This window comes from Amblyomma americanum, chromosome 1 (genome assembly GCF_052857255.1).
Source record: "Amblyomma americanum isolate KBUSLIRL-KWMA chromosome 1, ASM5285725v1, whole genome shotgun sequence".
NCBI classification, from domain to species: domain Eukaryota; kingdom Metazoa; phylum Arthropoda; class Arachnida; order Ixodida; family Ixodidae; genus Amblyomma; species Amblyomma americanum.
In genome coordinates, this window is record NC_135497.1 from 445,432,101 (window position 1) to 445,446,716 (window position 14,616).

At 46.4% G+C, this 14,616-nt stretch overlaps 2 protein-coding genes and 1 pseudogene across 4 annotated transcripts in view; all 3 read right to left on the reverse strand.

Annotated features, from left to right (window-relative positions):
- Positions 1-14,616, reverse strand: part of LOC144115943 (uncharacterized) — a 457,564-nt gene that overhangs the window by 53,302 nt on the left and 389,646 nt on the right. The gene's annotated exons all lie outside the window — the stretch shown is intronic.
- The window catches only part of Axud1 (AXIN1 up-regulated 1), a 77,603-nt gene that overhangs the window by 40,412 nt on the left and 22,575 nt on the right, over positions 1-14,616 (reverse strand). For all 3 annotated transcript variants that reach the window (XM_077650566.1, XM_077650564.1, XM_077650565.1), the window contains exon 4: positions 14,111-14,377. In XM_077650566.1, coding sequence (XP_077506692.1) covers positions 14,111-14,377 — 267 coding nt within the window. The remainder of the gene's footprint in view (positions 1-14,110; positions 14,378-14,616) is intronic.
- On the reverse strand, positions 7,874-9,640 carry LOC144116508 (uncharacterized; annotated as a pseudogene).

A 14,616-nucleotide genomic window follows, 5' to 3' on the forward strand; every position in this document is an offset into this window, starting at 1 on the left:
AATAACTTAGAATGCATTTTTCTTCCTTTATCATTTCAATGCGACCTCATGGCTGGTGCATGACATTCTTGCACTTACACTTGTCACGTCACAATGAAATTTGGTATGGATATGGTTTACTATAAGCAGAATGCAGCTATGCTATTTCTATTGGAATTTATACTTGCAAATGAGATTCAGATCTGTTACAACCATTGTAGTGTCATCCAGAAAATATGTATATTTTTTTAATTTTGGAATTTTGTACATGGTACGCTTGTTTTCTCACTGCATAAAAAGTATCATAAGAGCAAAACTGGATATTTTTCAGTGCTGTCGTAAGTCTATACTAGTCATCTTTGGTTACAGGCGCGAAATAAGACACAACACAAGGCAGAAAGATGGGACGGAGTGCCCTTAAAGCCTTTCTGCCTTGTGTTGTGTCTTATTTCGCGCCTGTAACCAAAGATGAACAAAAACAACCGTAACTTTCAAATGCATGACTTGCAAAAATTGAACCAATAGGTAGGCAAAAATGGAAAAAGTTTTAAAAAAGACTGGCAAAGATCTCTCAACTAAGAAATTTTCGCGCATTTGGCACAAATATTAACAAAAACTAGCTGTGGTTTAAACTTTGGTTAACCCTGGTGAGAAGCGAAAGCTTCCTTAGCATGGCTACATTTACAAACGCCGCACACGCTGCCAAACAGATTGTCTGTAAAACGTCGATGAACTGCCCGATGCCAGATGGGGCAGTTGCCACCTACCACGGTGGGCAGACTGTGATGACGTCAGGAGGTCACATGACTTTCCATGTGACACCACGTGACATCTGTCACGTGACTGCACTGACGCTGCCCTCTTGAAAACCTAGCGTACTGAAGCTTTGGCTTCAAAAATGTTTTGTTCTGGAGCATGTCCCCTTAAGCATTCTTATTCACAGGTTTTTACTAATTTTACTGCCTTCAACTCTTTCAGATGCCATTATTCATTTTTATTCAACAGAAAAATTTTTTGGTCTAAATAACATGTCCAGGCCTCAAGAATGCCAAATTGTTAGTTTACCAATGAAAAACACCAGTGGTTAGTTTTTACATGCACACAAAATTTTTTACAAACTCGAAATATCTGAGAACTAATATCAAAACACCAGAATTTATGGATTCAACACCCTATGGATCACGGAATAATTCTGTTTAGAAGATGAACATGATGCAAGAAATCCAGAAGGAAAATGGGCATCAGTACGGTATGGTGACTAGAAGCTGGGAGTTGGAAGCTTTGCAGACAGCGGCGCACGTGGCGCAGGCAGCAGCAGTTCATAACTCAGTTAGATGCTTGCTCTCACACGGCGTGTGCCGCAATGGCGTGTAGTTCAGTCGGTGAAGTCTGCTGTTTTTGCCGCTTCTGAATTCGTTCATCAGACTGCAAACTGTGTTTTGGTTGATCCACATGTCTTGTGATCTAGCCCGTTGTACCATTGGCGGTGCGGGCTAGGCAACACTATTTTTCTTTCTTTTTCTCTGCCCACACTAATATACAGTCGACAACTGAAAATTCGGACGCCTGATTATTCGGACATGCTTGATTATTCAGACTTTTTCATGGCACCGCGACATGTATAAGCCAATGTATAAGAACGCCTGAAATTTTGGACGCACCCCAACTGACTGCTCAATTTTTCGGACCTCGATCACACTCGCCCCCAGTACCTATGCCGCCATATAATGTGTACAGTAGAACCTCATTAATCCAAACTGCAGGAGACATCGAAAACTTGATCAAGCAAAACAACATTAATGCTTAAAGGGGGCCTCTTAACTTGCCATGCTGAAATTCTGCGCGAGTCTGTACATTGTGCCCTTGTGGTTTTGAATTCGTGCTGTTCTTGAATGTCTTGCGCCGCCTGAACTTGAACAGTAGTCTGAGTTTGCGGAACTCATCTGTGCCAAGTCTTTCATCCTGAATACGAAAAGAGGTAGCAGCGAAGCGCGTGGGAGGAGTACGACTTTACGGAGACGGTGAGTGCGGGAGGAATTGGTGGTGCATTTCAAAGCGAGGTCAGCGTACCCACAGCAAAACGCACCGCAACCCTGACTTTTCTATCGTAAAACTGTAAACAACTGGCATTTCAATGACAGGCAAGGCACCCCTCATTATACGCAAGCCACCGCAGAGTGCATATTGCCGAATACGATGCCGATTTTTCCTCTAGCCCCTAGGAATAATGACGAAGGCGTATGCCGACGGAGCACTCGCTTCGGCTTTTTCTTGGTTCTTATTGTTTCGCCAACTTCGCGTTCTCGTTCCGGATCCATCGTACTGAAGGCGCAGTGCAGTTCCCGCAGCGACGTGTTCACTTTGCCGTTTAGACTTTTCCCCAACCTGTGCGTTCATCGCCGACATGGCAAGGGCAGCACAGCCGGGCCGAGCTCGTGAAAGCGGTCGCCGCCCGTCGTCTGTGCACATGTCGTGCGGTGAAATTCAGTCATAAGGAGCTTTAGAATGCGTGCAATACAACTGACCCCTTCCTCCGACATATTGATAATAAGTTCATGATTTTTTCTACGAAATTTGATTTTCCAGACTGCCTGATTTTTCGGTCGTTTTCGCGGCCCCTAGAGAGTCCGAAAAATTGGTCGTCGACTGTATGTCTTGTCACCTGTGCGGGCAGGGCAATTGTTTTTTTTTCTTTAGCCCAATCTAACCTCTGTCTTGTGATCTCAGCCCGTTATACTTAGCGGCACGGGCAGTGACACTTTATATTCCATTCTTTTTATAGACCCACAATAATTTTTGTCTTATGAACTCGGCCAGCACACATTTTTCTTATTTCTTTTTTTTTAGTCCCAACATAATCTAGTCTTGTGAACTCACCGTGTGCTGTGATGACCGGACAGCAGATGGCTGCGAATTCTAAGTGCCAAACTCATTGCTTTGCCCCCGGGTGCACGACGGGGTATGTTTCTTCAAGAAAGAAAGAAAACAAAGCTTCTGTTTTTTCTGTGCCAGATGACGAAGAGAGGTTTGAAGTGTAGCAGAGAGCGATCCCTTGCGCGGGATCGCTCTTGGCGAAAACTTCGGTGCTTTGCAAACTGCATTTTGACTAAAGATTCACCGTACATGATTACACCCACGTTGTGAATGGAGAGGTGGTGAAGATCCCACGTAGCTGGCCTTGCTTCAGCGACGCCGCTGTTCTAACGCTGTTTCAGAACATACCATCTTATCTGTCCAAACGACTACCGCAGAAAAGAAAGTCAAAGACGTCCAGTGGAGAAATCGTGGGGAAGAAAAGGAAAGTGAATGATGACTAGCCACAAGAGACAACTTTGTTCGATGACGTGAGTACGGGCACAACAACGGTTCATGACACATGTAACCTTACGAGAGCTGGAGCACCTTAGCAGTGACAAGCTACCAAATGAGTACTGGTCAAAGAGCCTTGTCGGTGGAGTGCTGGAAACAGTTGCGTTGAGCGTTTGCGCACCAGACAATGATAGCTGTACTTTCGAAAACTCATGTTGTGTTCCGCGCATGGAGACTGCTACCACTGTTCTATATTTGTTCAGGGTGTGTCGCTAAAGAAAGTTGACATTTTTGATGCTAAAAGTGTGGAAGGCCTCCTTTGTTCTGTCAATGAAATGAATTTTTGCGAGGGATTGGAGGAGAGCTTGGTGGAAGAAAGACCTCCCAAGATTGGCCAGGTCAAAAACTGTATAGGTCAAGTACAGTGCGAAATGTTTCGAGTAACACCGAGAGAAGGACCATGCCTTCAGTGAAGATACCTGTGTAAACTTCTGCTAAACCAGGCCTCCTACCGAAGGACAAGGGCAAAGAATAATCATCGTCTGACTGCCCCCAAAAAGCTGGTGACATGTAACATGCAGCTTCATCACGAAAGGAAGAAGGTAGGAAAACCTGCATCCTCACTGAAAACTATGAAAGAGGAGAAAGCATCTATATCGCATTCCAACCTCCTGCTGCAACGCATTTCTGCTTTACCCTTAAAGCAACAGCAGCACGTAAGGGTATGTTTTGATGCTTCCAGGAGGAAAGGACATCAGGGGATGAAATATAATGAAGAGTGGATTTTTGAATGCATTGTAATGAGAAACAAGAGCCCGAAGTTGAATGAACACATTCATAAGCATAAAATAATGGTCCGGCCAAGTAAAAGCTGCCCCTTAAAATACATCAAGCTTTAAAATACATCAAGAATTACAAAAGCAGCTTTGGTTTTAATGAGAAGATTCACTGCAATAACGGAAAAGACGAAAGGCATGGATGAGTATCATAGGCATGGAATCATCTTAACTAATGAAATGAAACTGTCCGAAAACCTTAAGATAACCAGCACTGGAATCATTGAAGGGTTTGTTGACCTTGGTGCGTACTCTTCACAAAGCCAAAGCCAAGAGATCTGTGATGATGGCTTGGTTGTACCATATTTACACGATTGTGAGGCGACCTATTTTTCAAAATTTGAAAATCCGAAGTGGAGGGGGTCGACTTAAAATCGAAACCAAAGCACCACACCATAAATAAAGGCGAGAAAAATGAGATATCAGGCATGCTACAGCGCGGTTGCATTTTTGCGGCGCGTCTCCGTCGCATCGCTCTTCGTGCTGGCCTTGAGCACCTGCTATGTCAGGGCACAGAACTGCATCCCCACTCCGCACGCGGCAGCTGACGGTGGGTGTAGATAAGCAGCAAACCAGCACCAGCCCACTCCCCACTCGTGGCCGCAGATTGCAGCTGCTGATGAGCGGCGGCAGCCCGATAATGCATTCACGTCCTTCTCTTGATAGGCGTCGTCCAAGTTTTTTTTTTACTCTCAACCACGCACTCGGCGCCCAAGGGAGCACTAATAGTTGATAAAAGGGCCGCTGTTCCAACCGCGGTGGCACCGCCACTCGAAATCACAGCAGCGCCGAGGAGTGTCGGTAGCCGACGGAAGAGCCGATGCTGCTCACGCGTAGTTTCTCTTTGGCTCTTACGCATTTGACTACTGCCGGCCGCGTTTCACAAGTTTTTAATGGAGTGCTTCATCATTCATCATTTGTGCACCGGGTCTGGTAAGTGACTGGCACTCATTCAAGGCTACATTCAAGATGACTGTCATTCTTTACGCCGAAGAAACGAACAACTGTGCGCCGGGCCGGAAGTTCGACATTTGCAATGGGTGATACAGATGTGGCAGCGGCAGCGAGGTGAAATTTTCAGCTGTTTCACACGATGTCGTGATGTGGCTCTTTGCGAAGTGCAGGATTTCGCTGCACGACGTGTTAGAACGGCGAGCTGTGGGACCTCAGCAGCGATCACGACGGCAGCACTAGTGAGGACGATGGCGCAAGTGTGGACAAGTAGTCCAGTGATTAATAAATTTTTGTTTTGGAATGTGCCAACGGTCACACCTGCGTGCGGCAGCCGATAGCATCTGGCGATAAGCGGAGGCCGCAGGATAGTGCTATCGTGTTCTATTATTAAAGGCCAAGTGTAAACGACCTCCAAGTTTTTTTTTTTTTTTTTCAGAAATGTGATGTGGCGGGGTCGACTTACACGCGAGTCGGCTTACAATCGCGTAAATACGGTACTTTTCCAGCGATTTTCTGAAAATTTTCGACAAATTCTTGGATTATTTGGCTCACATAGTAATGTGAAGGCCATACTAGCTGCAGAGAGGTCCGGCCTTTTCGTGGACTTTGTCACTACGGATGCTGCCTCATGGAACAGAAGCATGTGGCGTGCATTTGGGGTGAAAGGGTCTACAGAGCAGACCGTATGCAAGGTGAAGCACCCTGCAGATACTGGGAGAAGTACTGGGAGAAGTTTGCACTTTCTCTCAGATTTTCCACATTTACTGAAGTGCGTCCGCAACTCTGTTGTTTCAACAGGGCTTGAAACCCTAGAAAGCAGGGTGAGAATGGATGTTAACAAGGAAGCATGGAAATGTGACAACAGAGATGTTGTGAGGCTCAGAGCGATACCACATGTCACACGGGCTGTGATTAAGCCAAACAGCTTTGAAAAAATGAAGGTAAATTTTGCTTGTGCTCTTTTCAGTGATGAAGTCCTGAGGGGCCTTTATGCGTATAAAGAAGTGGAAAACATCTGGGGCACAGGGTCAACTACTGCTACTGCAGCTTTTATAAGAAGAATGCGAAACCTCATAACTGTGATGACATTCAGGAGCAGCAAGGATGCTATGCATCTAAATTCTGCAAAATTGTCAACCATCAAAGAATTCCTGGAGTACACTCAGGAAGCACAAGTCGGGAAACTGGGCTTCCTCAGTGGTCCAACCATAGAGGGCCTTCATGTAACCCTTGCTAGTACTGTATCCCTCCTAGACTATGTTGCAGGCAGGCTTGGTTACAAATATCTGATGACTGCACGTTAAAGTCAAGACCCCTTAGAAAACGTTTTTGGAATCCTACGACAAATGTCTGGATGTAACAATCATCCTGCACCAACACAATTTTTCCTTTCTGTGAATTGCATCGCATTTTGCAGCTTGGCAAAGGCACCTGTAGGTGAAAATGTACCTTCAGGCCTAATCAAGAGCTAGCTGTTTGCAGTGCAGACATTGGTATGCCTAGCAATATCCACAACATGCTTAGTGAGCTCATGGACAATGGGTGCCTCAGTGAAGTGCATGATGTGCTGAAAAGCACAATTTGCCTGACCACACTTCCCTTGTTTCAGTGAAGAGTGATTCCTGCATCACATTTTATGTGGCAGAATATGTTGCTCGTAAAATGTTGAACAAAACGAAGTGTGAGCAGTGTGCAAAATCATCACTTTCTTCAGCCACTAGACCTGACCTTCCCAATGAAGCTCTCTTAAGGGGGGACACCCCTCTTAGAACTTTTTTCCTTATTTATGGGTGGATCTGGTTGAAACTTGCACCATTTGTATATTTTTGCATGCTGATTTCAAATATCTGATTTGTTTTCTTTAGATGAAATAGTTCTCAAAATATCACCTAATTCATGTTCCTCGTTTGGAGGTGGGCTAATTACTAAACACTCTATGGCATGATGAGAATTGACCTGCCAGAGTGATCTGGAAGGATCATAGAGTGCAACAAGACAAGAATTGATGTGCTAGAAGAATTTCAACCAAAGTTACACCTAGTCAAACTTTTGTGACAAAAAGCCCAAGTTGGCACCCAAGATTGATAATTAATTTTGTAAATGTTGCCGTGTAATAACTGAACATATTTTAGTCTTAATGCACTGTCCAAGAGTTTTTCTTTCTAACAGAACAAGAATGAGAGCTAGTTAAAGAGATATCGCTCCTCCAAAATTGCAGAACCCTGAAAATTGCAGTTTTGAGAAAACGAGAAAAAACATTTCACAGTATGTACATGTAAATTATGTCAATGATTGATACGTCAACATGATCAGAAACTAGTGGAAAGTGAACTAAAGCAAAAATTAATGGCTTATGCCAATTTCAGCCTAAGTTGTGCTATAGGAAACTTTTGAAAGGAAAGGACCATTTGGGTACCCAAGACAGATAACCTTCTCAGTAATTTTTTTCTTGTGGTCATTGCATTTACCTTGGCGTCATGTGACTCACAAGGTTCCCTTTCTAGCAAAAAAAAAAATTATAGTAATAGCAGGAGCAGGATCGCAGATAATAATCTTTCAAAAATGCAACACCACCAAAATTGAGGGACTGTGAGAAGCACTCAAGCCTCACAGCATATTTAATCAGGAAAGAAAACCCCAAAGACCTTCGCATGCTTTCAAAATGCACCAGGAGCATAGTCAGGGTGCATGCTGTCGCGGTGCTTCTTTTTTTCCGCTTTAGCAAAGCCAAGCGAAGCCGCCCGCTTCTTCGCAGAATGCGTGTTACGGCGCAAGTCCTTTTCTTCAGCTCTCCTGGAGACAGTTGCTGGCACGTTCGCGTTGCATTCTTGTAGAATTGCTCTTGCTGTATGCTTGCAGCCGGCATTGAAGCGCCGGCTTTTATGGCTGCAACTGCAGCAGATAGATCAAGGTTTGAACCTTGAACATTGATCTTGAACCTTCTCACTCGAACCACGTTGGCCGAAGGGGTACCACCTTTAGCAGGCTGCGAGGTTGTCCGAAATTGGGGCTTGGCCCATGAGGGGCGCAGCAGGGTTTACGGAGCTTCTCCCAAGCGGACACCCCTAAAGAAAGCCGGGCGCCAGGCCGGGGGCCGCTTGTACCCATTTTTACCGGTGGGTGTCCGGCGGTGGGTTTCGAACCAACCACCTCCCGCAGCCGAGGCGGGCACCCAACCCACAGCTTCTGCTGTGGCTGCTTCCACAGCAAACAGTGACGAATGCCGCTCTTTGTGGATCAAGGTCCAGATGATCGAGTGGAAGCTCTCGTTTGAATTCTGGATCTTCCCCCGAATGCACCTCTGCAGCAGGCTCTTCTCTGATAAGCGACTGTACACGGGCAAAAAGAGCTTCAGCCACATCGCTTGGCAGACTGTACTTATGCTTCGGTTCGGGCTCCTCTTTTGCTTTTGCAGCGTTGTGGCAGCACCAAGACTACTCACCAGTGGGGCACAAAGTGTGATTGGGGCAGTCATCAGTAGACGTGATGTGGTAATATGTCGCCATCACGGCTCGCTGCATGGCATCCACATTACCTACATTTGACCTTAGCGCTCGGCCATAATATATAGCTAGCTTGTCAACTAGATCAGCTATGAGCCTTCCTCTGCCACCAAGACTTTGTTTTCCTGCACCCTTGTGCCTCTGCAAGAGGTTGTGCAAAGCTGCTCCCATACGCTTGTGTACATGGTTTATGCAATCCTCCTTGACTACTTCAATGTAGCCATAGATTTTAGCATCTTGAAGGGCATTAAACGTGCGACTGTCCCCATCACATAACATCATTGTGTAGCGCATGTTGTGGCACTGTAGAGACCTCTCAAATAGAATTTTGCCTGTCTCTACCTCCATTTGGCCAGCCTTGCAGTTGGTGTTCGTTTGGCACTCGTGGCGCGATCTCCAGAGTTCATAGCCGTCAGTGTTCGGCTTTGGGCCAGTTTCGCAGCCCAGACAAAAGTTTGACAGCCCCACATAATTGAGCACATAACCAATGAAGAGTTCCACTACGGCACCGACGCCTATATGTGACGAGTGCCCGCGCGTCATCCATGTGCCGTCGTAACACACAGCAATGTTCCGCCTGTGTCCAAAACACAAGTCGTCATATACCTTCGCCACTGCCCGCGCGGCCTGTGCCATAGCTGCCGCGGCTGCTCGAGTAGCAGCAGGTTGCAGTGTGTTTTTCAAGTGCCGTTGAAACGTCTTGTTGTGCATGCCACGCCGCGACAATCCCATCGCCGAAAAGATATCGTTCATTGCTGTCTGGGCGTTACCGGTCGACAGCATTGCTCGACTAGCAAGAATATTGAGCTCGAAAGGATTGCACTTTTTCTCACCGTCAACCCTCCACGAATTCCACTCAGCCGCAATCTCACCACAGTTGTCACATAGCACGATCAGTTTCACGGCGAGGCCATAGCTCTGGTCGCTGGTAATCAACCTCACGCACCCGCGACATGTTTTGCACCGCACGTTATCCAAGAGAACGTTCGCAACGCTGAGGTCAATTATTGAATAGGAGGCTGCCGTCTGCGTCTGATCCTGCGGACGCACCACTTGCATCGGCGAACAGCGCGGTCTTTCGTGCCAGCACCGGCGTCGATTCCAGTCGATCAAGTGTAGACTGCTCACGGGCACTATTTTGAGTTATGTCACTGCTAGTGACAGGCGCGGTGTCAATTCGTACGCGACTACAATCGGCACAAAGAACATCGCCGTTATCCAGCGGAGACGGAGAAGCGTCGCCGCCTGCAACGTGACCGTCACGCAATCCCGTACCACTGGCGCTTGCTTATTGCACAGTATGCAACAATGTCGCGTCATTAACACGTTTTTTTCCTTTTGCACGCTTTTGCCCGAACTTGTGCACAGAGCGGTACTTCTTCGCGCCTCCTGGCATGGTTCTCGCGTTGCACTAGCGTAGTCGGCAGAAAGACAAAATGCCGTCGCCGGGCGTCCGCTTTCCAAGGCTAGCTTGCCGGAACCAACCAGACGACGCCATTTTGATCACATGCCTAAACCGGCCAATAGCAGCGCGCACCGCTATTTATTTTTTCTTTCGTTTTTTTGGCGAGGGCGGCATGTACAGGGTTGCTGCTCGAAAGAAAAAATAAGCCGAAAGCTCGCGCTTTCGAATGAGACCAAAATGGCCGCGGTAGAGCGCGTAGTTTCGATGCGCCGGGCGATCGAAATTGGGTGTCGTTTGTCCAGAATTTAAAGGGCAGTGGGTGTGGTACTGAGTTTTTAAATCGCTATAACTTCTTAATTACGAGGGGTATAATGATGAAAATTTGCATACAGATGCGGAATGGTGCGAGGAACACGAAAATTAAAAGATTGAAAATCTGATTTTTGGGCCAGTTTTCGGTGCCCTTGATATCGCGAAAAATGGTCAAAAATGGCAATTTTCAAAAATTGCGATTTTGAAGTCTTTAACGTCCCAACTATGCCTCTACAAAATATTTTAGCTGAATTCCAACTCAAAGTATGAAAAAAACGGCAATTTAGAAACGTCGGTGAGCCGAAATTGAACACCAAGCGTGAAGGTTTGCCCCATTTTCAAGCTGCCGTAGCTCCGCGCGACGCGAACCGATCGGCGCCATCTTGGTCTCGTTTGAAAGCTGGTTTCCCACTCTCCACTTTGGCACCTCTCAGCACGCTGTAGACCCTCGCACAGCGGAGCCATCAGCACCCGTTCTCAAGAAGGGAAAGCGTCGCGAGACATCCGGCGATTGGGTAAAACGGGCGCCTCCTCGAGGCGCAGCCCTCTGATTGGCCGTGACGCATGCTTTGCCCCCCCGCGGCCGCGTTGTTCGGCTCCTTCCCGTCGTCTGCTTTCGCCTGCGCGCCCGTCATTTTTCGCGCTCCTCTTTGTTTCGTAGTATTTTTCGTTCTGCCTTTTTCCTTATCGTTATTGTAGATATTTTGGCTATTTATTCGCTTCTTTTAGCCTCGAATTTCGTGCTTTTGCGTGTATTTGCCTGCCTGGTGTCTTTGTTCCGTGTGTCACGATGGCCCGAGATGCGCGCTTGAAAGCAAGCACGCGAAAAGTAGTCGGCAAAAAGAGACGCGCATGGAATAAGTAGAGCGCTGCATCGTCGAGAACTGCAGCTTCGGTGATGCCGCAAGCTGCTGTACTCTCGGTGGATGCGGCTGGACTGAGCTCGCCAACAACAGCTTCGCCGGTGGACGCGGCTGAACAAACCCTGTTGACGCCAGCATCGCCGGTGGACGCGGCAGGACAATGCTGATCGGCGTCAACTTCGGTGTTACCGCAAGTCTCTGCAGTGCCTGTGGATGTGCCTGGACTAAGCCCGTCGAAAATGTCGACTTTTGATACGCTGCAAGTCGCTTCGTATTCCGTGCCATCGGAAGCGGCCGAGCCGGCTGACCTAAGCCTAACGTCGACTTCAGCGTTTCCGCACGCCGCTTCGGTACGGACGCGGCTGAACCGAGCTCGCGTGCTCAACGCTTCGACACACGCGCGCAGCGCGAACCTTGGCAGCGCGCCAAGCCGCTGCCGTCGCCGATAACATCATTTGTTTGTTTATATATTTTGAGGAGAGCTCCTGCAGAGAGAGAGGGGGGTGGGGGCGCTCGGCGAACTTGGCAGAGCGCCAAGACGTTGTGCGCACTAAGCTGAAGCTTGAACATTCGCATTAGACACTCCTCACTGCCCTGTTTTTAACCTCCCAAGAAGCAGTTTCTCGCTTCAACCAAGGAATGGCATAGCTTGGTTACAGGCCTGGGAGCTGCCTCATTGGTAGGAGCCTTGAAAAAGATAAACAGAGGCTGTGCAGGTCTGATAAGGGTCACACCAATGCTGAAAAGGTGAAGAAGAGGATGGCCAAGAAGCACAAGCCTGACAGCACCCAGGACTACTGCCCAGGACTTTTGTGAATGTGTGGCAGATTCAAAAAAAATAGTAAGTGATTTTCTGAGCTTTTTTTTTGTCAAGTGTCAATGCAATACAGAGGTTTTCACAATCTTTACATGAACAGATTTCTGTAAATTTGGTGTTATTGTGTTCAGCGATGACTGGGCTGCATGCTAAAGCATTAAATTTTTCCATATGATCAGTAAACAAAAATGGCAGAGTAAGCAAAACTTTGAATACAATTTTCGCAGCTTTGCTTTTCGATCAAATGCCTTTGCCTTACGGAACTTTTCATAATGTTTTCGTCGACTGATTTTATTGAAGCAGGTATCATTTTTTTTAGCAACACCTCAGCTGCATCCTAAAGCTTTCCAATTTTCATTAAACCCAATAGACTAGCAATTAGGTCAGATATAAGCTAATTACTCCCACATTGTTTTCTTTTTCCTACTTTGTTATTCATTCATGACCTATGTGACGACATTTTAAAAATTTCTTTAGCTTTAGGATGTGCAATGGGCCCTTAAAAATGACAGCATTACTTTAAAACTAGTTTTTTAATTAAGAAATCACCATAATGGCCCGTAAGGAAACACCTAAGTGGTATAAATTATTTTGCCATATCTTCATTTCTAGATGAGATATATGAAATCTGAATATATAATTGGGGTTAGCATTCAAAGATATATCTGCATGCCAATTTTCAGGAAGCTGTGTTAAGAAATAAAAAAAAGTTTTCAAGACCCTCATCCCCCCTTAACTAAGGAGGTGGAGAGAGGAGGGACGCTCTGTCCTTCCAAGGAGCTTGAAACCCTCATCTTAAAGATGGAGGATGCATTTACCGACTGTTACAGCTTGAAGAAGCTCAAAGCGTACAGCATCATGGACCTGGTCTCATGCTTGGCGAAAAATGAGTCGAACCTTGCCGGTTGTGTCGAGCACAACAAACAGATGACAAATTGCATAATCAAATTTTATGCACTTACGAGATTTCATTTCCTTGTTCAGGCTGAAAACGAGAAGAGAAAATGAGACAAGGCGCGGCTGCTAAAACTGTGATGTGTTACATAGTTTGCTTTGTTGCTTGTGCGTATATTGTTCACTTTTCGTGATTTCCAAATACTTCGATGAAAATGGAAGTTTTCTTTTCCTGAACGTTGTTTGTGCTACTACAGTCTCCCGCGATGCAGCACATCTGCTTTCAGAGAACTACATGTGCTTTGATAAATAGAAGAATCCATCATTTGTGCAATGATCCGTGAGCAGTGAGCGAAAAATTATAGGGAACAAAAAATAAAATGTTCACAAGCTTTAAGCTCAAGAGATAAGCAAACTTGCTATACCTTAGCCGTTCAGCTTGTTTCCGTCGCTCGAGCTCTGCGCTTGATGCACCCAGGTCATGTCTAATTTTACTTCCCATTATATTGCACAGAAAATACAAACATGCAAAAACCTTATTTCCATGTCAATGCGGTAACAGAGGTGGATTCAGTGCGCGTGCCTAAAATGCTGTGATGAGGGCAGACTGATATCGCACGACTGTAGCGCGCAAAGCCGCGCACGCCTTGCCTCCAAAGCATTAACTCGCTCCCGTCAAAGCTGCCACCTCCTTCTCTAGTCAGCATAGTACTGGTGCCAAAATATGTCAGCCAGAAAATGACGGAAGTCATGCGACCAAGCTCACTACTTTGTGGAACAAATTTTGCTACATATGCTTTTTTCCATAAAAAAGTGCCCTATGATAAACTCGTCTGAAATGATGAAATTAGTGCTAGCTAGAGCGCACACTGAGAAAAAGCTATGAGTCTTAATGTACACAATTGTGTACAAAGTACCCTAAAGGGTTAAATATACCCCATTCATATAAAATATTTACAATTACACTTAAATATACCTGCAAGAATTAATTTATTTGGAGATACTGCAAGCCAATGTTCGTGCCCAAGCAGGAGGAGCTTTGTGTAAATCACATAAAAAATGCAAGCAGCCTAACCAAACCATCTTTTGTTCCCAGCGCTCATAAACCAACTGTTAGCACAGTGGTTGACTAAACCCCTGTGGTCCGCCTGCGGGCTTTTCGCCAGTCTGTTTCCATCATTCCAATAAGCAACACAGTGACAACAGGAGTGCAAAGAGAGCATGCAACGCAGCCCCACCTGGCAGGAGATGCCCGCAATCGAGCATGAGCATGAGTCCGGCAGGCAGCGACCCTTGCAAGCGCAGCCACAGAACTCGCGCGACGCCCGAATGTCACGGCACTCCTCCTTCTCGAGCGCATCAATCTTCCGCACACCGCTGGCACGCAGCAGCGCCCGCCGCTGGCGTGTGGGCACAGGCTGCAGGTAGCTGAATGCCTCCCCTTCCTCATCGGCCTCCTCGTCATCTTCCTCAGCAGTGTCGTCCTCAAGAGTAGCTGCAGCACCCTGTCAGGAACCAGCCAATAGCATTACTTTTTTCTCAGCTGCTCCCCGAGCCTTGTATTTCAGGTGCTCAAACACTGCAAGCAGGTAAAGACTGCATTTTGAAATATATGGCCTAGACTTTTTTTTCTTCTTGCAACGGCAAGATCTTCTAGCTAGTTAAAGAAACAAAAAGGATGAATGAATACCATATGCTCTTTGATAGAGGGCAGAGTTGCAAGCTGGGCTAGTTTTTGAACATG